This window comes from Saccopteryx leptura, chromosome 7 (assembly GCF_036850995.1).
Source record: "Saccopteryx leptura isolate mSacLep1 chromosome 7, mSacLep1_pri_phased_curated, whole genome shotgun sequence".
NCBI lineage: Eukaryota > Metazoa > Chordata > Mammalia > Chiroptera > Emballonuridae > Saccopteryx > Saccopteryx leptura.
The window spans coordinates 59938816-59960451 of NC_089509.1; the positions used below are offsets into that span (position 1 = coordinate 59938816).

Here is a 21636-nt window from a genome sequence, read left to right on the forward strand (position 1 = left end):
CATCTTCTGAGATGTACATGTCTCAATTTGAACAGGAAAAATAATTTCCCCATTTGCTAAGACAAACATATTCAGTTCATGTTTATCTGGAGGGAAATGTGTATCAATCTAGTTGGTAGAGGAGGAGCTGAAGAGGCATGGAAACAACTTTTCTACCAGTGATAGTGGCCACAGTTGGAGATACTATTCATTCCCTGGGCTGAGATTCACATATACATGTATATAATATATACTTTATGCTCATAACTTCCTCCTTCACTTCTCCCTTCCCCCATCAGTGAGCTGATAACCTAAACTTGGTAAACTGCAGTTACAAGAAGTTTCTTGTTCTAACTGAAAATATGTAGGTAAGTACTGTAGAAGCAATGTGATTTGCAATTTTACTTATGCAGTGGTTTCAATTTATCTTGGCACTATAGGGCTAGAGGCATAGAGTTCATAAAAATGGTTTAACAACCCATAAGTTGTTTAAAAGTAACAATGACTCACACAAACATAATTTTGTACTTTTACATTTTAATGTGCTTACAAAAGCACAAAACCTAAACTCATACTTTCAAGACACTAAAACCATCCACATTCCTTTACAGTGTAACTCAAAGCATTGCAATTACAAAATATATTTGACAATATAGCTTAACTTGAGCTTCACTTTTAATGACTTAGAAATCCTAAAAATTTCCTGCAGACTGTATCAAATATCAAACTTTTTTGTCTACAGTAACTATTCAAAAAACCACTAAACACAAATCCATTCCTACAATCTACCTCAAAAAGATTGAGAAACGTTTCAATTATTTTAATAAGTAACACACTACCTGTTACACTCACACAGCAATGATTCAAACAAATACAAAATTCACAACTAACAATCCTAAAAACTGTATTCTAGATCTTTTGAATCAAGCCCTCATATACTAGTCAGCTCCTCCCCCTGCCTCAAACACACTAAAAACACTCAACAAGGATTCCACTACCTCCCATCAGACTAGCAATCATAATAAAATGGAAAAACGGCTTTGTCAACCAAACTCAGCTGTTTAAGTGCAGTGTGAATTAGCATGCATGTAAGTACAATTTCTTACATATATTTTGTTTCTTACGCTGGTATTAATGTTCAATTTCAAAATCCCAAATATTATCTAAATAAATTAATTGATTTCAACAGTCCCTAATTAAATTTCATTTATTCCACTCATGAAAAATTACTGCACAGTCTGCAAAAACTACAATTCAACAATTTAGAACGGCCACTGAAAAAGCATTCAAAAAGTGTCCCCTCTTGCACGCAAAATACTTCAGAGTAAACCTTCAATACTGGTGTTTGGTTTGGTTTTTGTTTTTTTTTGTTTTTTTTGGGGGGGGGTATGGTTTACGGTTTAAATCTGTAAGATCTAGTAACTTCCAACAGAAAAAAAACTCCAAGTTCAAAACTACTAAAAGTCAAACACACTGCTGCCTCTGTAGTTGATACTATCTATGGCCGATAGGCTGTGCTTGAAAATCTGTAGTGTTCAGCGAAGGAGTTTTCAGCACTGATATGAATTGCTCAAACATCCATTTTGGAGTCCTCCACCCCCGCCCTCTCAGACTTCATTTTGTAGTGAATTTGGATCCACGTTCCGAAGTGACAATTTAGAGGACCCTCGGGCTGGCTTCTGACTCAAACGTGCGGAAAGCGCAGGCAAGGACGCCCCGGCCGCGCGACCCGTCCGTCCCCGGGAAGGCGCGGGCGCCCGGGAGGCCCTGGGAGCGGCGGGAGCAGCGCAGGCCCAGGATGGCGGGCGCCGGGCCTCGGCGGGGGCGGGCCGCGCGCGCGCGAGACTTACCGCTCCGGCAACGGCGGCGGGGGCCCCGGCTGCGGCGGCCGCCTCCTCCTCGTCGTCGCCCGGCGATGGCGGCCCAATCTTGCTGCAGGTAGCGGCCAGCAGAGCGAGCGGTGACGGCTGAGTGTCCTACCCCCGATGGGCGGGTTCAGAGAGGGAGACAGGGGAGGGGTGGCGGTTAGGGCCGGCCGCCGGGCACACAGGAAGTGCGAGCCGGGGCGAGCGCCAGCCCGCGCTCCCGCGCTCCTCCGCCTCCGCCTCCGCCTCCGCCGCGGCTCGGCCTCGCGTCCTCCCGCTCGCACGCACCCCCGCTGCACCGTCCGCGGCGAGGCGGCCGGCGGGCAGCGCGCCGGGCCTCCACCTTCCGCCCGGAACCCACCTCCGGAGGCCGCGCGCGCGCACACACGCGCACACACACCCGCGCGCACACGCGCACACGCACACACACACGCACACACACAAAGGCGGCAGGAGGGGAGAGCGGGCGGGGTCGGAGCGTTGGCGCCTCGGGCGGGCAGCTCCCGGGGCGGGGGAGGGGAGGAGAGAGGCGCGGAGGGAGGGGAGAGCGAGGGGAGGAGAAAGCGGCGCGAGGGGGGAGCCGGCCGGGGCTCCGCCGCTCCTCACCTGGGCCGCCGCCGCCGCCGCGCCGTTTCCGTGTTGTTGTTGCTGCTGCTGCTGCTGCTGCTGCTGCAGATACTCGCCGTGGCCGCCGCCGCTGCCGCCGCCGCTGTCCACGTCCAAGGCAGCCATTTCCTCTTGTTTCACGGGCTTTTCGGGAGCTGCAGGCACAGCGCGGGGGGGCGGGGGTGGGGATAAAGGCGGGTGGAGGAGCGGGAGGGGGCCCGCGGGCCGAGCCGAAATTATTCCGAAAGCCCGGGCCGGATCCCCTTCCCCTCCCCCACCCGCCCCCCGGCGGCGGCGGCAGCGGCGGCGGCTCCCTCCTCCCCTCCTGCTGCTGCCCCCGCCCGCCGCTGTCTGTAACCCTCCTCCTCCTCCTCTTTCCCTCCTCCTCCTCCCCGCGCTGCCCCTGCCCCCTCTCCTCTCCTCTCCTCCCCTTTCCCTTCGCGCCGCTCGCTCTCACTCGCGCTCGCTCCTCTCGCACCGTCAGTCACTCACACGCCCGCCCGCCCGCCGCCCGCACACAGGGGGATGCGCTCCCAGCGGACCCGGCCGCCCACCCCAGGGCCCGGCGGGGACACGGCGTTGCTGGGGCTTGAAGGGTGGACGGTGGCTGGCGGGGAGGGGAGGGAGGCGGAGGGGAGTACGGCTTTCTGCCTCTCACAGACACTCCGTCTCACACACGGGGCCGGGAGCCGGCGGCAGCGGCCCGGGGCTGGCTGTGGTCGGCGGCGGCGGCGGCAGCAGTAGCAAGGGTGGCTCTCTCGGCTTTACGTACCGGTCATAGTGTGTTTAGGGCACCTCAGGCGGGGCTCCCCGCCGCCTTACACATGGTGAGGAGCGAAGGCGGCGGCGGCGGGAGAGGATGCGGGAAGCGGCGGCGGACACGGCCGGAGCGGTCCGGGGATTTTTTTTTCCTATTTTGATTGACTGTGCGGGAAACACAAAAGGTGGAGCCTCCAGCCCAAAAGGGGGGAAGAGGGTGACAGCCCGCCCGGAAGTCCCGCCCCTCTTCTCCGCGTTCATTCGCCGTCACGCTCTCTGTCGGCAGTGCTCATTGGTCTGGATGCCCGTCCGTCGCTCGGCCTAACGGCGCGCTTCCTGTTTGCCCCCCGGGTGGAAAGGGAGAGACAATGAGCGGCCTTAGCTGTGTAGGTTTTCCGAAAGCGGCTGCGGTTCGCCTGTTACCCCGCTGTGCCCGACTCGCTCCCCGGCTGCCGCTGCTAGGGCCGAGGCGCAGGCCTCTTCCACCTCGCAGGCGCTCGAAATAGGCCTCGCCAAGCTGTAGGGGAGCTGACTTGGGGAGGAAATCCGTCCCCGGTCGCTCAGCTCCATTCGACGCTTCCTCCATCTCGGTGGCAACCTCGGCCGGATCTCCCCAGGGCCTCGCGTTCTCGGAACCGCCGTTTTCCTGCACTGCCAGGAGGCCGCCGCCGCTCAGCCCCGGGGCTGCTGCTGCGGCCGCTGCTGCTACTGAGCAAACCAGACCCGCCCCGCGAGCCCGGGAGGAGGGAGCTGGTATTGGGGGAGACACCCCCTCCGAGGCTGGAGGAGGATTTTCTCTCACACACAGTCAGGTCATAGATTCACAGTCCCAGCCATCTCGGTCCCATCCCCCTTAGCCCCAGGTTTACAATCCATCTCCCACTTCTGCGTACCCTTGCAGGCAAGCATTTAAAGCAAAAAAGATATTCACCCCGCATAGAGCAGAGCATTCCTTCTTGCCATTGGCACCAACACAGGCACTTTCATTTCATTTAATACGTGGCGTGTATAGATATTCAAAGGTGCAGAATTCTTTTTATAAAAAGTCCAGTCACATAATCATATTCCCTCCTTAATCATCTTGATAAGTCAAATATGAAAAAGACCATCAACACTTGCCAACATTTTTAAAATAGTGAATCTCAGCGAATATTTTTTTCTTGGAACATTTTAGTTATACTTTTAATTTAAAATATTTCACTTACTCCTTTTCTCTATGGCATCACTGATGTCTTGTTGTCATCCTGGGGAAGAAAATGCTAGTGTGTGTGTGTGTGTGTTGCAAATTAAGAGACATCTATCCCTGCTTATTACCTTTAGATCTAGTTACCAAGAAAGGTTTAATTCAAGAGGTAGAAATGCTGTTCACGATAGCCTTTTTATAGAAATCTGACTCAAGAATCAGTGTTTTAGTTACTGTGGTTATTATACTTTGTGTGACAAAACTGCGGAGAGAATGGGGTTTGTTAAGGCCAGCACTTGAACTACATTTGTGTGCACCAACTAAAAAGAATTCATAATCCATTTTTAAGTTTGCATCTTAGTTCTAAAGCACTTGTACTTTCATAGGATCAGAAAATGTGTATAGTTTATTTGGCACTTAATTGTACAAAAGATAGAACTTCCAAGGAAGTGACCTAAAAATCACAAACAGGAAAAAACAAGACTTGAACTTATGAATCCAAGAATGAGGTTGATCTCTTCCAAAAGTAAGACCTTTTAGTTTCATATTTAAGTAGAAGAATCACTTTAAAAGGTTAGTAGTATAAACTCTGTACTATCTTACACTTTAATTTTAAAGGAAAAAGTGTGTTGTAAAATAAGCTGATGGGGGTAGGAAAAGAGGGGTAGGAGGCTGAAGATGAGGACAGGTGAAACAGGTGGAGTTGGAGAAGGCAGGGAAGTCACAGTACTGTCACTCTTCTTACATGGTTAAGTGGGAAAGAGGATGATAGCTCTAGCTAGAAGAGATTTTTTTTAGGTATTTTTCTGGGACTGGGGACATGTTTCATGGGTCTAAATACTACCTCCACGGCCCTTTTACAAAGTCTTAGTCCGGCCACCTATAGAGAACAAAGTACTTGGCCACAAGAATTAATTCGTTTCCTCACTGATACCACTTAACAAATGAAAAACCATTTTCAAACTTTTTTGGTCCCTAGACCATTCTAACACTGTGCAAAAACATTTCATCTAATCTTTTTGAAAAGAGAAAATAACCTACCAGAGCTAACAAGTCTACTTTTAATGCCATGGGTTTGAGAGATACATGTACCCAAAGTATCATAATCAGATTCAGAGGACCCTCTCAGACTTCACTTAAACGAGTGATTGCCCTGGGGTGGGGAGAGGTGGAGAAGGGTATAAAGGGGGATAAATGGTGGTAGACGGAGATTTGACATGGGGTGGTGAACACACGATACAGTATAGATGATGTATTGTAAAATTGTGCAACTGAAATCTATAATTTTGTTAACCAATGTCACCACAACACATTCAATAAAAAAGGAAAAAGAATTCAACAGATGAAGCGTAAAAAGTGATTGCTATGGAATATTAAGAAAGCTGGAAATAGTCTCTGGAAAGAACACCTTTTCTTAGCTATTACAGTACTATAGTAAAATCTTGAAGTACAGTTTATGTTAATTAAAAGTTGCCTGTTTTCTCAGCAGAAGTCAGCCTCTCAATGGCACCTACTGCTCTATTACATAAGAATCCAGAATTGCAGTTGTCTATCAAAAAAGCACTGTACTGGAAACTATTTCTACTTTCTCCTTTCCAAAGATGATTTGAGGAAACTCTGTGCTGGCCACTGTTTACATAACAGAAGAAAACCTGGGTGCCATTTTATTTTCCATTATCCCCAACTTCCTCACTTTTTTATTTTATGGGTTTTTATAAATTTTCTTAAATCCTTTGGATGAATATCGAAGGGTCTTAAAGACATCTATAGACCCATATGAACTCTTTCACCCATCTTCAACCCCCTTGTTCTCCACAAAGAGAAGAGGCCACTAAGTAATCCTTGGGACACATCTGCAAGAGCCAAGCCATTCTGTATTAAAAACATCCAAAGCCCTGGTTAATGCCCCACACTTGAAGGACTGCCTTTTCTTCCCTCCTGAGCATCTGTTATCAGGGGTCTCAAACTCAACTCAGCATGTGGGCCGCAGAGCAAGATCACAGCCGTTCGGCGGGCCGCACTAGGTCTACAAAAGGCAACTGTTACGCAACACTTCTCACTGCAGTTGAAAACAAAAAAATCAGTACAACAAGCACAATCATACATGCAGTTTACTCAGTGTCACAAAACGACCAGAAACTGAAGTTCGCATCACAACTGCTGTTAACTAAGCTAATATCTAGCTAGGATGCTAGAGAAATGAAAAATACAAGTAGGCCCCTAGGCTTACTTAATTTTATCCAAAATATTTTGAACTTCGTGGATTAGTCTGCGGGCCGCAAGTTTGAGACCCCTGTGTTAAGTGGACCACATGAATTGCTAACCTTCAACTATTTTTAACCTAAAAAGGTAACAGTTTTGTTTAGTTTTACCTAAATTAATGTCTCTTTAACGTACCCTTTGTTTCTGTGATTGTGTCCCTCCTTTGATCTGCCCGCAGAGTCTCTCTATCCTGTTCACACTGGATTTCCGGAATCTTCAAGTTTGTTCTGTTGACGTAATTACTACCACATTTCAGTTGGCATTGAATAGGTATCTCCTTATATTACGTATCTTTCCTGCTTTCTCAAACTTATACCTCAAAAGCCGTATCTCATCTTCCTTTTTCTTAATCTACCAAAAGGGAGAGCTGAGATTTTTGAGCTTTTACTATGTCTCACCTCTTTCACATCTTAATTCTGTACAGCCCTAGGAGTTAAGTATCATATAGATTTATTGTTTTATAGATGAGGAAACTGAGGCTCAGCAAGATTATGGGACTTAGTGTCATTTTCAAATAAGTGGCAGATCCAAACCCACATGTGTCAGTTTCACCAGTCAACATATCAAATCTTCTTAAACGATCCACTTGAGAAATTCATCTACCTACTATGTAAAAAACAAAAAAGATAAAGAAAAAGTAGATAAAATGAGTACATATTTATAAGGAAGGTCATTTTTTTTTTAAGAATGTGAGCTCCTTGTGTTAGGGATCATACATTTTTATTGCTCTAGTCAATTCTTAATATATTGAGGATGTTTGATATGAAGCAGAAAGATTGTCAACATCGTTTTCTTGTGGGAAAAAGAAAGATGAATAGGAAATTATAATGATAAAATTTCTTCAACCTTTTAGTTCACTTCTTTCAAGATCACGTTTCCGAAGTGAGTTAGACCCCCATTTTTATTCAAGCTCCACAACAATGATATCATCACAATACAAAGGACTTATGTTTTTAATTCAGAAAAACCCAATTCTCTTCATCCAGGCTATCAATATCCCTGAGTAGGTCTAAATTTTCTAATTATCAATAACACTTTTTTTCCCTACTCTTTATTTTATTGAATTTAGAGAGAGGAAAGGAGAAAGACAGGCAAACTCTGTGCTTTGAGACAATGCTCTAACTAAACTAGCTATCCTGCCAGGGCAATAACACTTCTAAAGTCATCGATATGTCATTCCAGGAAGCTTAGTCTACTGACAGATTCTGAGTCAGTGCAATTTTCTGAGAAAAGATGGTTTACGTATTTCTACCTTGTGAATAATCTGCCTTAGAATGATATAAAATGTGAAGTGCCTTGTTCATTACCTCCCTTTGAATAATATAGAATGCTAGAAATTATCTTGGTTGTAAATTACCTTACCAAGGATCTTTATTTAACAAATAATACTAATAAATGACCTAAGGTTATTTAATAAACAACCTTAGAAGCCACTAAGGTGTGCTGTCCTTAAATGATGAGCAACCACCTTCAACATGAAGTGTATTCATACTTTATGATTCAATCTCTCTCTTATAATAAAAATTTTTTCTATCTTTTAATCCTATAAATTAGTCATACCCATCAACTAGTCTCAAAAGAGCAAACCATATCCATGGCCTCATTAGAGAAGGTAAGAGGAAGGGGAGGAAATAAAGAATAAGGTGGCAGGGCAAAAGTTGGCTAGAACTGTAGAAAATATTGAAAACTTTTTATGTGCTGTGAAGAAACAATTTTTCCAGTTACCCCTGAAAAGGCTGAGATACTACACCCTGTTATCACTGCATTTCAACCCAAGAGATAGAGTAAAAAGTAAATACAATTATACAGAGATATATATATATATATCTATATTATAGTTTAATATATAGTGTAATCCACAATGATTCATAAATTGTTATACTAGTTAAATAAATTTAAAATAAAAGAGCCCTGGCCAGGCAGCTCAGTTGATTACAACAATGCCCTGATATGCCAAGGTTGTGGGTTCGATCCCTGATAAAAATCAACTAATGAATGATAAATAAGTGGGACAACAAACTGCTGTTTCTCCCTTCCTCTCTCTAAAAAATCAATTAAATAAAATAGTCCCTGGCTGTTTGGCTCAGTGGTAGAAGTCGGCCAGGTGTATGGATGTCCCAGGTTTAATTCTGAGTCAGGGCCCACAGGAGAAGTGACCGTCTGCTTCTACAACCCTCCCTCATCCTATCCCTCTCTTCCTCTTCAGCAGCATGGTTCTATGATTTGAGCAAGTCTGTCCTCCCACCCCCCCTGCTGAGGATGGCTACCTGGTGTGCTTCAGGTGCTAAAAATAAATTGGTTGCCAAGCAACAGAGCAACCAGGTGGGCAGAACATGCCTTTATGGGGCTTGCCAGGTAGATCGTGGTGGGGGCACATTCAGGAGTCTGTCTCTTTGCCTCCCCTCCTCTCAATAATTAAAAAACAATAAAATAAATTAAAAGAGAGATGATTCATCATGGATAAATCTCAAAAATAATGATTAAAAAAGTGATTATAGCAGGATAAACAGTATAATACCATTAATATAAAGTTTTAAAACATACAGATTTATATCTATACTATATGTGAATACATACATGTGGAGTAAAACTAAAATCTTGCATAGTAATGATAAATGCTAAATTTTAAATGGTGATTACCCTTGGTATGAAGAGGAGAATGAGATTTGAATGGGTATTGTAGGGGGCTTTGTTTATATTTGCAAAGTTTCCTTAAACTAGGTTAAGTTTAATATCATTATGATATTGTTCTCTATTGCTTCTCTGTTTGTTTGCTTGAAATACCTCATAATTTTAAACAAATATAATAAATTAATAAATGAGTCCATAGCAGAAGTAGTAAAATAAGCATGCTCAGGCAACTTATTGACTGAAGGAGTAGAAGGAAGAAAAAATGATTTACATGTGACTAAATTTACATGTGACTAAACTTTCTAGTTTTAGTAAGGAATGTAAAAGATAGGAATGAGTATGGGATGAACTATCATGAGTTTGGCTTTAGATGTATTGAGTTGGAGGTGCTAACAGGATATTCATGAGATATCCAAAAGACTACTTACTATAAAGTTGAACTCAAAAGAGAAGCAAGTGGTCCTGGCCAGTTGGCTCAGTGGTAGAGCATTGGCCTGGTGTGTGGATGTCCAGGGTTCCATCCCAGCCAGGGTACAAAGGAGAGACGACCATCTGCTTCTCCCCTTACCCCCTCCTTCTCTCACTTCCCCTCCCGCAGCCAAGGCTTGACAAGCATGTCAGGGCACTGAGGATGGCTCCCTGAGCCTCTGCCTCCAGGCGCTTAAAAAATAGTAAAAAAAAAAAAAAAAAAAGCTCGGTTTCTAGTAGCCCCACATGGGCGGAGCATAGGCCTCTGACAGGGATTGCTGGGGGATTGCTGGGGTGGACCCCAGTCAGGGCGCATGTGGGAGTCTGTCTCTGTATCTCCCCTACATGAGTGCAGGGCATGGATTTGGGAACCTGTGAAATAACCGAAAATATATATATTGGTCTCTGCTCCGCCCCCCAACACCCCCATTTCCCACCCTACCCTGCTCCCCCAAATTACTAGCACAGAGCTCCTTAAACTCTTGTGATTGCGTAAGTGATAAGAGCACTAGGTGCAGTTTTTGTTAAAATACTTAGTCTTTGCCCCAGGATCTTGACACAGTGCTCCTTGGAATGACAGTAGCATCTTTTGTTCTAATGAGGAGACTTTGGGTAGGCTCTTAGATGGGGGCTGGTCATTAAAGGCCAAGCCATGATTAGAAATTTATAATTTTCAGGCCCAACCCCATCCTCTAAGAAGGGCTGGAAAATGAGTTAATGGTCATGCCTACATGATGGAGTCTCCATAAAAATCTCTGAAGTACAGAATTTGGAAAGCTTCCCAAGTTACTCAATACATGAAAGTGCTAGGGCAGTGGCATTTTCAGGGGGGGCCACAGAAATTCTGCACCCCTTCCCCATACCTCACCCTATATATCTCTTCATTTGGCTATTCATCTATATCCTTATAGTAAACTGGTAACGTGTGTTCCTGAGTTCAGTGAGCCATTCTAGCAAACTACCCATCCCAAGGAGTAGGTAGTTGGAACCCCAATTTCTAGCTGGTTGGTCAAAAGTACTGGCAACAACCTGGGACTTGTGATTGGTGCTTGAAATGGAGACAGTCTTCTGGGACAGAGCACTTAACCTGTGAGAGCTGACACTAATTCCTGGTAGACAGTGTCAGAACTGAATTGAACTGTAGGACACGCTGCTGGTGTCAGAGAATTGTTTGATGTAGGAATACAGTGGTTCCCTCATCTATCGTGGGAGTTAAGTTCCAGAACCCTCCACGATAGGCAAAAATCCACAAAGTGGTGAGCATATATTTATTTTATTACCTATATATATTTTAAGGCTTTATAAATCCTCCATACACTCTTATAAACCTTTACCACACTGTTATTAACCTTTCCCACACTCTTATAAACACTTCCTATGCTCTTAAACACTTTCTACACTCTTAAACCTACATAATTTTAACAACATATAAAATTCTATATGGGTACTCACCAGTGAATATACTACAACTTGAATGATGAAGGTGATGATTCAATATTCTTTTAATATGTTTTATTATTTTTATACTATTTTCAATTTTTTAGGCTAGAATATGCTTATTTTACTGCAAAAATAATTAGAATAATAAAATATATTAAAATACATATATATCACAAAATCCTGCAATATAGCAAAAAATCCACAATACAAAATTAGATATATACAAATTAAAAATCCGCGATACAGTGAAACACAAAAAGTGAACTGAGATATGGAGAGGGATAACTGTAAACACAGAGTTGTTGATCAGAAGTGAAGTGTTTTGATTTCAGTGAGTGTGCAAATATAGAGAGTAATAGGAACTTTTTCCTAGACAGAGCCCTTACCATTCATAGGCCTCTGTTCATTTCTCTTGAGACAGAAACAGGTTTCTCCCTCTTAAAAATTTCTCATGTACTCTCTCTATCTCCACCCCTCTTTTCTCTCTCTAAAAATTAATAAAATTTTTATTTTTTGCGTGAGAGAGAGAGAGGGAGAGAGGGATAGATAGACAGGGAGGAAGAGAGATGAGAAGCATCAACTCTTCATTGCAGCACCTTAGTTGTCACTGATTGCTTTCTCATATGTGCCTTGACTGGGGGGCTACAGCAAAGTAAGTGACCCCTTGCTCAAGCCAGCAACCTAGGGCTTCAAGCCAGCGACCTTTAGCCCAAGCCAGTGATCATGGGGTCGTGTCTATGATCTCATCTCAAGCCAGCAACCCTGCGCTCAAGCCAGTGACCTCGGATTTCAAACCTGGGTCCTCTACATCCCAAGCTGATGCTCTATCCACTGTGCTACCACCTGGTCAGGCAAAAAGAATTTTTTTTAAAGCCCTGGCCAAATAGCTCTGTTGGTTAGAGCATCATCTTGAAGCACAGAGGTTCCTGTTTCTATCCCAGTCAGGGCACATAAAGGAATAAATTGATGTTCCCGTCTCTCTCTCTCTCTCTCTCTCTCTCCTTCTCCCTCTCCCACCCTTCCTCTCACTAAAGATTAATAAATAAAAAAATGTGTTTTTTTAATTTAAAAACTCTATGTGGCTCTAAAGTTTTCTTATTATCTTCTTTTTTCTTTTTTTTCCATGTCCAAGATCTCGATAACTTGCTACCTGTTACCTTCCTCACTTAATGCTACACTCAGTTTCTGTCCTACCAAGCTACTCAAAATTGCTATTTTAATAGTCTCCAATGACTTTCTTATTGCCAAATCCATGTATTCCCCCACACCCTGATTTTCATTCTTTTTCAGTTTTTCTCAGCATTTGACACTGAAAACATTTTCTCTTTAAAACTCTGTCCTTCCTTGAAAGGTCCTCTACTCTCTGGTCTTTTCTCAAATGAGCGTTTCTCTGTATCTTTGCAATGCTATCCAATAAAACTATCTGTGATAATGGGAACAGTCTCTTTACACTGTCCACTACAGTAGCCACTAACCATGTGTGACTCTGGAGCACTTGAAATGTGGCTAGTGTGACCAAGGAACTGAAATTTTAATTAGTTTAATTAATTTAAATGTTAAGTGGCCACACGTAGTAGTTAGTGACTACCTTATTGGACAGTGCAGCTTTAAGTTTTCTTTTCCTCCTGCCAGCCCCTAAATATAAACATTACTCTAGATTCAGTTTTTGATTCCCTGAGCTTTTCTTTACCAGTTCTTAGAAAGAAGCTCGACCATTCCTACAACTTCAGCACTGTCTCTAAATCAATCTCAAATCTGGTCTTGAGTTGTCACATGAGTTCCAGTTCCATATCATCAAGCATTGTAAATTCCTGTTGAATGTCTCACTTTTACTTCAAACTCAGAATATTCTAAGCTGAACCTATAAATTTTTCTACAGAAACAGCTCCCCTCTCCCTTATGACATTCCTGTCTCTGACAACAATGTCCTCATTGTTTTCTCAGACGCCCAGACATGAAATTACCTTTCACACATCTCTTTCTTGTTCCTTTGGCAGCCAGTTACCAGGTGCTAACAAGTTTTCCTGCAGAACCTCTCTCACTACCCTTTCATTGAAACCACAAAATGTATTGAACCCCACACTGCAAGATACCACATGGCCCCTACTCACAAGAAGCAGAGAATCCAATTAAAAGACAAAACAAAAACACATAAATTCAGATAATATAGAAGAGAAACAACAAAATCTAAAGAACGTACACTAGATGTGTTAAAAAATGCCCTCCGAATTCAGAAACCACTGGGGATCAGCCAGCTGCTTCTGAAAGAGCTCAAAGCATGCTTGCTCTGCCTGGACTTCTGCAGCTCTAGGGGGTACTCCAGATTTCCCTGCCCCTTTCTGTTCTGCTTCTGCCACCAAACTACTCTTCCTCTACCTTGCTCAGAAAACGTTAGTGATTCCCATGATCTACCACATGCAAGGGTCTCTCTCACAACTCCTCACTGCCCTACATTTAATCACTCTTACCCCCAAGTTAACTCACCCGGATTGCCCTTCCCTTTCTCATCCCCCACCCCCTGGGCTCATGCAGATTCTTTCTAACAAGCCTTTAAACTTCGGTTCAAGTCTGAACCTCTTTCCATAAAGCCATTGCTTCCAGCGATTAATAACTCCCTTGCTTTTAACTTTCCGTTACATTTAGAGTATGTATCCTTAATATTACACTTAATTCAGGACAGCATTGTCACCACTGTTTGCAATCATTAGTATTTTGTGCACATCTCACCCTTCTGTGACTTGAGGGCAGTGATTCTCTCCTTTTTTTTTAGCGGGAATGTGGGGGGAGGGAGAAAGATGAGAAGCATCAACCCATAGTTGTGGCACCTTAGCCTGACCTGTGGTGGCGCAGTGGATAAAGCATTGACCTGGAACACCAAGGCCGCCAGTTTGAAACCCCAGGCTTTCCTGGTCAAGGCACACATGCGACTTGATGCTTCCTGCTCCTCTCCCCTTCTCTCTCTCTTTCTCTTTCTCCTTTCTAAAAGTAAATACAATCTTAAAAATATATATTAAAAAAAGTTGTGGCACTTTAGTTGTTCATTGATTGCTTTCTTATATTTGCCTTAGTGGGGTGGGGGGCTTCAGCTGGGCCAGTGACCCCTTGCTCAAGGCAGCAACCTTGGGCTTCAAGCCAATGACCATGGGTCATATCTATGATCCCACGCTCAAGCTGATGACCTCACACTCAAGCCGAATGAGCTCATGTTCTAGCCCAAGCATGGCCAACATGCGGCCTGCAGGCTGGGTCCAGCCTGCATAATGAGTTTATGCGGCCCACAATTAAATTTTTAATATTCTCCACTACTTTAAAATCTCAGCTACTCAGAAGCGGAAGCATCTTTGATTATTGGAAATTGAGATATTTAAGAAGATAGTGATACACAGAAAAGAATTCCACGTGTGACTAATCTAGGGTTAACTTCCAATAATTGGTCAAATGGATTCGTGATACTTCTTTATTTTTTAAAAAAATTCTATTATAAAGATTTATAACTTTGTACTCATCTGTACTCGATATGAACTGTTTGACTGTTTAGCGGCAATGTGAACTTTGTACTCATCTGTACTCGATATGAACTGTTTAGCGGCAATGTGAAACCCACATTCTTTTAGGCGGTGTTTGCCAGTGCGCTCCCAAGGTCAAACAATTCGTTATTTTTGTGGCCAAGTGGCATTGTAACATAGACAGTAGCTGCAGCTGATAACTGAAAACATGTCCAGGCTGTTTGTAAAACGAAATAATTGTTTTATTTGCGATATAACCCCTTCAAGCTCATTCTATTAATTAAATATTGTTTCGATTGATTGCGATACAGTTTGGATATTATACAGTATATAATTATATTTTTATTAAAATAATATTGTATATTAAAATTTTTTCACTCACATTTATTCATAAACAAATTACATAATAAAAGTTTGTATACTTAAACAAATCGGTTTTGTATTTAACATTTTTAAATTTTAATATTTCATCTAGCCCATGAAAACAGTTTTCTTTCGAATCTGGCCCCGGGGGTAAAAACTGTTGGCCACACTTGCTCTAGCTGGTGACCTCAGGGTTTCTTGTCTTGGTCCTCAGCATCTCAGGATGACTCTCTATCCACTACGCCACTACCTGGTCAGGTGGCAGTGATTATCAAGGAAGGAAAGGGTTTGCAAACAAAACAGCTCTTCATTTGTCCCTCTGGGACTATTTTTTTAAAACAATGACATTAATGTATTTGAATATCAGGTATTAAAGGAAAAGTTAGATTTCTATGCTTTATCATATGAAACATTATTTTACAAAAGAGTTCAAGAAACAATTCTACAGTGTTGAGCAAATAGAAGATAATCAAATATCAATTGAACAATTCATTAATTTCAATAAGCCACAAATTTGGGTTAAGATTGAAGTTTCTGGACTGACCAGGCGGTGGTGTAGTGGATAGAGCGTCGGACTGGGATGCGGAAGGACCCAGGTTTGAGACCCCGAGGTCGCCAGCTTGAGCGCAGGCTCATCTGGCTTGAACGAAAAGCTCACCAGCTTGGACCCAAGGTCGCTGGCTCGAGCAAGGGGTTACTAGGTCTGCTGAAGGCCCGTGGTCAAGGCACATATGAGAAAGCAATCAATGAACAACTAAGGTGTCGCAATGAAAAACTGATGATTGATGCTTCTCATCTCTCTCTGTTCCTGTCTATCTGTCCCTATCTATCCTTCTCTCTGACTCTCTCTCTGTCCCTGTTTTAAAAAGAAAAAGATTGAAGTTTCTGACTTCTTATTTTAATGGAGAAACTACTAGTAATATGATCTGTTAATTGTAAAAGGGCCAGAAAACTAGTATTCACCAACTGAACAAATTATTAAAAACTTATAAGGAAATCTTAAAATCTTTTTATTATAAGCCATTTGATATATATAAATATTATATGTGTAGCCTGACCAGATAGCTCTGTTGGTTAGAGCTTTGGCCAGAGACACAAAGGTTGTGGGTTGACCTGTCAGGGCACGTACAGGAACAAACCAGTGTTTCTGTACTTCTCTCTCTCTCTCTCCCCCTTCCTCTTGCTCCAAAATCAATAAATAAAATTTAAAATAATAAATAATAAATTAAATGACTCTATTGCCTAAGTTAAAATATTTCTGGTTCTGATAACTACCTATGATTTATTATTTTTTTAACTACCCATAATTTAAGGGTCCTATCATCCTTGACAGTATGTCATTATTTTTGCTCTAATTATATATACTTCAGTGAGTTATTCTCTTAGTCTAATGTATTAAAATATATACTTAAGTTTTTACTTTAAAAGATTAATATTTAAATTCTATGGTCAATATTCTTATCTTCTCTCTCTTTTTTTTTTTTTTTTTTAGATGAGAAGAGGAAAGATAGTGAGGCAGACTCCCACATGCGCCTTGACCAGGATCCACCCAGCAACACCATATGGGGACAATGCTTAAGTACCAAGCTATTTTTAGCACCTGAGGCTGATGTGCTCCAACAGAGCTGTCCTCAGCACTCGGGACCTTGCTCAAACCAGTCAAGCCACTGGCTGCAGAAGGGGAAGAGGGAGAGAAGGGGGAGAGAGGGAGAGGGGAGAAGCAGATGGTCACTTCTCCTATGTGCCCTGACTAGGACTCAGACCCGGGATATCCATATGCAGGGTTGGTGCTCTATCCACTGAGTACCAGTCCGGGCTACCTATCTTACTCTTAACATTTGAATTATTTTAATTTATTTCTAGTTTGCTTATTTACTCATTTCTTAAGTTTTTACATTTTTACATCATTTTGAACATCCTGATTTCACATTACTGTGAGATAATCTTTCTACTTCAGATTTCCTCCATGCTGAAGTGAATAAACCACTTATCTGCTTATGTTCCTAGTCTACTCCAGCCATTTCATTCCTTCTTTGTATTGACTGTCCCTCCCTCTGGTTTTGTATAGCAAGCTTACTGAATGTTACTTCTTCTAAGTCACTGACATATAAAATGAATAAAATTGGTCCAAATATTGATCCCTGGAGTTGTATAATCCATCCATTCCAAACTATGCCACGTTTGGATATCAAAGTCGATGTTTAATCTTCTTAAGTGGCTCATCCCAATACCAAAGTTCGCTAACTTCTAGATTAGTTGTTTGTGTAGTATTCTTTTCATGGTACTTTATCCTAGGTAATTAGTTCATGGCTTCCCTCAGCTGAGATTTGTCAATAGACCCAGAGTTTATTTCACATCACCAAGGAAGAAAAGATGTGAGTCCTTGCTGGCCCTTTAAATTAAATCAAAACTTGCTGGTATGTCCAATCATTGATTTTTCCACAAAATTTACCAATGTCCTGTCATCCACTGAAGTTTAACCTACTAATTCTGAATCTTGTACTCGGGTGAAAAGGGGAACAATAATTTAATATAGGTTTTATTTATTATAACCGATATAGATATAGTCAAAGATCAAGTATTTCATGTCACTTTTATCTTTATTGATGAATTCAAACATCTAAGATTGAAAAAAAATATTTGAATTACAACAGTCAGAATTAGTAGTCAAAAATTCATAGAATGGCACCTAAAAAAACTGAATTTTACCATAAGTAAATTATAACTTACTTTTTAAATGTAAGAAAAAAGTAAAGAGAGAATATTCATTTTTTAAATCTCATAGAATACTGATAGTGAAAGACTATGAGAATAGCATAGGAACTGTACACAGTAGGGCTGAACAGAATTTAATCATGGAAACTTCTGAGGAGGAATCAGAGCATTTAAGTATTAGAGCCTGACCTGTGGTGGCACAGTGGATAGAGCGCTGACCTAGAACACTGAGGTTGCTGGTTCAAAACCCTGGGCTTGCTGGGTCAAGGCATCTACAACAAGCAACCAAAGAACAGCTAGAGTGAAGCAACTACTTTTCCGCAACTCTGCACTCCCCACCACCACCCCGCATCCTCTCTCTGTAAAATCAATAAATAAAATCTTTAAAAATAAATACATAATTAAAAGATTAGAAAAGAATATTTGTTCTGGCCAGGTGGCTCAGTGGATAAAATGTCCCAAAAGAAAAAAAAAAAAGTCATCCCAGCACACTGAGGTTGTGGGTTCAATCCCTGGTCAGGGCATGTATGAGAAGCAATCAATGAGTGCACAACTAAATGAAACTGAGTGGAATGAGTTGGTGCTTCTCTTTCTCTCTCTCTCATCAATGGGGAAAAAAAAGTAAAGAATATTTTGAAGGTAGGTGAAATTCATGGATAAAGCAATGAAATGGAGAGAAGTATAAACTTTTTAAAACATTTAATGTATGTTAAAAGTGAATGCATAGAAAAGACAAATTAATAAACCCACAGGTTCCCCACAAACACATATCTCTGAAAACCTAACAGCAACATAACATAAAGAAGTGTGTATTCATTTGGATGTAGTATCTACTTTGTCCACTTGAAAACAGGGAGCAACAGGAAACTGACCACATAGTAGGACTTCAATAAATTTATTAAATAGATGGATAATTAACTTCTTTAGCCTATTACCCATTATTAGTCAGCTGTCCCTAATTTATTTTGCATTGTTTTTAATTATTTTGTACCCTGGCCAGTTGACTCAGGGATAGAGCATCAGACCAGCATGTGGAAGTCCTGGGTTCGATTCCTAGTCAGGGCACACAAGAGTAGTGACCATCTGCTTCTCCACCCCCTCTTCTCTCTCTCTCTCTCACTCTCTTTCTCTCTCTCTCCTCCTCCTGCAGCTATGTCTCGAATGGTTTGAACAAGTTGGCCCTGGGCACTGAGGATGGCTCCATGGCCTGCTTCAGGTGCTAAAATAGCTTGGTTGCCAAGCAATGGAGTAGCAGCTTCAGATGGGCAGAGCATCTCCTGGTAGGGGGCTTGCCAAGTGGATCCTGGTCAGGGCGCATGTAGGAGTCTGTCTCTCTGCCTCCCCACCTCTCACTTAATAATATATATATAATTTTATATATATATAATTTTATTTTAATAAACTTTTTATTTTAGGGATACCTTTTAGGCTTATAAAACAAAGTTACAAAGGTAATAGGGTTTCTATATACCTCTAATTCAGTTCTCCTTAATGTGGGTTAACCAATCATCTCAGTTTTCCAGGGACTGTCTTGGTTTTAGCATCAAAGTCCCATATCCCAAAAAAGCCCTGTCTCAAGCAAAGCAAGATGGTTAGTCACCCTACAATGTTAACTAATATCTTACATTACCACGGCACATTAATCAAAACTAAGAAACCAACCAATATTGGTACATTACTACCAACTAAATTCCAGACTTCGTTTGGATTTCGCCACTTTTTTCACTGATGTCCTTCACTCCAGGTGCTAATTCAGGATACCACATTGTGCTGAGTCGTCAGTGCCCTCAGGCTTGTGATAGTTTCTCAGTCTGTCCTTGCTTCTCATGACCTTGACTCTTATAAAGAATAATTACTAAGTATTTTATAGAATGTCCCTCAATTAGTATTTGATGATTTTCTCATGTTTAGACTGGTGTTATGGGCTTTGGGACCCTAAGTTACTAAACTCTATAAATGTCAGTGCTTATTTTCATGTTTACATTAACCATGTGGACTTTAAATGCCTTAATATATCATTTTAATTCTAAAAGGAGATTAAATCACTTGCCCAAGAGTCTCACATTACATTTTTGAGTCTAGATATACTTCTTAGATTGGAGTCCACGAAGGGCAAAATCAAACTGCTTGCAATTAAAAATTTTCTTACTCAAACATGAAAATGGTAGAAAAACTTATTTAAACATTTCCCAAATTACCTTTGAAGCCTTAAGGCTTCTCCACTGGTAACATGCTCAAAGGGTGAAAATATACCACCATTTGGCTAAATACATAAAAATATGAAGGTTTATTTTTCTAGTTTGTTTTGTTGTTTTTTTAAAAAGAGAGACAAGACAGGAGAGAAAGAGGAGGAGACAGATGAGAAGCATCAATTCATAGTTGCTTTATTTGTTTATTGACTGCTTCTCATTTGTGCCTTGCGGGGGGGGAGGGGGGGGTAAGCCAAGCCCAGGGACCACTTGTTCAAGCCGGCAACCTTTGGACTTTTGGACTTGACCCCAGCAACCTTTGGGCTCAAGCTGGCAACCTTAGGCTCAAACCAGCAATCTTTGGGCTCAAGCCAGTGACCTTGGGATCATATTGATGATCCCTCACTCAAGCTGGCAACACCACCCTCAAGCTGTCAAGCCTGCACTCAAGCAGAGGAGCCCATAAATGGTTCTAACCAGAGACCTCGGTTTTTCAAACGGGGCCCTCAGCATCCTGGGCCAAGCTCAACCCACTACACCACCCCCAGTCAGGCTCATTTGCTTTTTAATATTTGGATATTCAGAGGTGTGACTCATTCTCATTTATTTTCTGCCTTTGGTAGCTGTTTTAGATTTTGTTTGGTTTTGGTTTGAATATTGAGCTCAGTCCTGACCCCTGGTTCTTCCGATTTGGGAAGCTCCTAGTTGTGTCTAGGAATTCTGTAGCCCAGCAGTTTCAGTACAGGTTGACATGTTCCCTTAAATGAGGCCATGCCCTGACTCCTTACAGTGCCAAGCTTTAGGAGAGAAAAAAGAACGAAAGCAAATTCAAAAGCACGCTGCCTTGAAAGCTGCCAAATTCAGGTTGCCACCCAACTTCCAAGGAAATAATTCCAAAGATAGTGTAATTCTCATAAAAATAATAATAATTTAAAAAGGCCCATCTTTTAAGGCAATTTGGCTCCCAAACCTCAGAATCATCCATTGAACAGCTTTAGAGCTATACAGAGTAGGACCCCAGCCCACTGTCTGTGAGCGCCCCTGCCTCCACGTCCTTCCCTCGGGCTCCTGGCTCCCTCCGAACAGAGGAGAGAGGCTGGGTTCTGAGGTCAGACTCAGGGAGGCCGGAGTTCTCTTCCTGTTTCCCCTTCTCCTCCCTCCCTTTTAGGAAGTCTCAAGTCATGACAATTTCAGGGCAAGTGTCAGGACTGAAAATGACTTAGAACCAACCACAAAGGTTTAAAAGCCTTCTTCCTCTTTTTTTCCTTAATGAAAACATTTAAGACAGTAAAAGTTTTACATTAAATTTAAGCCAAGAAAAAAAAAATAGAAAAACTTAAAGCATGCAAAAGGCCTGGTTCACAGGCAGTAAACATAGGTGCTTTGTGCTGTGAATCAAGGGGCCTCTGGAAGGCTCCTCCTCACACATTCCCCGGAACACTCCCCGCCACAACCTCACCATAAATGGTTCTTTTCTGAAGTGCCAGATTGTGGGTAAACACGTGGGGTTTTTTCGGTTTGCTCACTTGTCCTGGGGCAGCCCACTGTGTGTACAGACTGTGGAAGGCTGCGGGTGCTTGTCCTGGCCAATGGCACGTTGCCTTCCTGCTGGGGAGGGGTGATTGTTTGCTGTTGTTTGCTGGAGAAGGGGTGTTTCCTCCCAACCTGTT

The 21636-nt window shown here is 42.3% G+C and overlaps 1 protein-coding gene across 1 annotated transcript in view; it reads right to left on the bottom strand.

Annotated features, from left to right (window-relative positions):
- Positions 1–3883, bottom strand: part of SP3 (Sp3 transcription factor) — a 59648-nt gene extending 55765 nt beyond the window's left edge. The window contains exons 1-3 of the mRNA XM_066345035.1: positions 3223–3883; positions 2451–2605; positions 1830–1955 (exon numbers count right to left, since the gene is read on the bottom strand). Coding sequence (XP_066201132.1) covers positions 1830–1955; positions 2451–2605; positions 3223–3229 — 288 coding nt within the window. The 5' untranslated portion in view covers positions 3230–3883. The remainder of the gene's footprint in view (positions 1–1829; positions 1956–2450; positions 2606–3222) is intronic.
- Positions 3884–21636: the final 17753 nt, after the last annotated feature.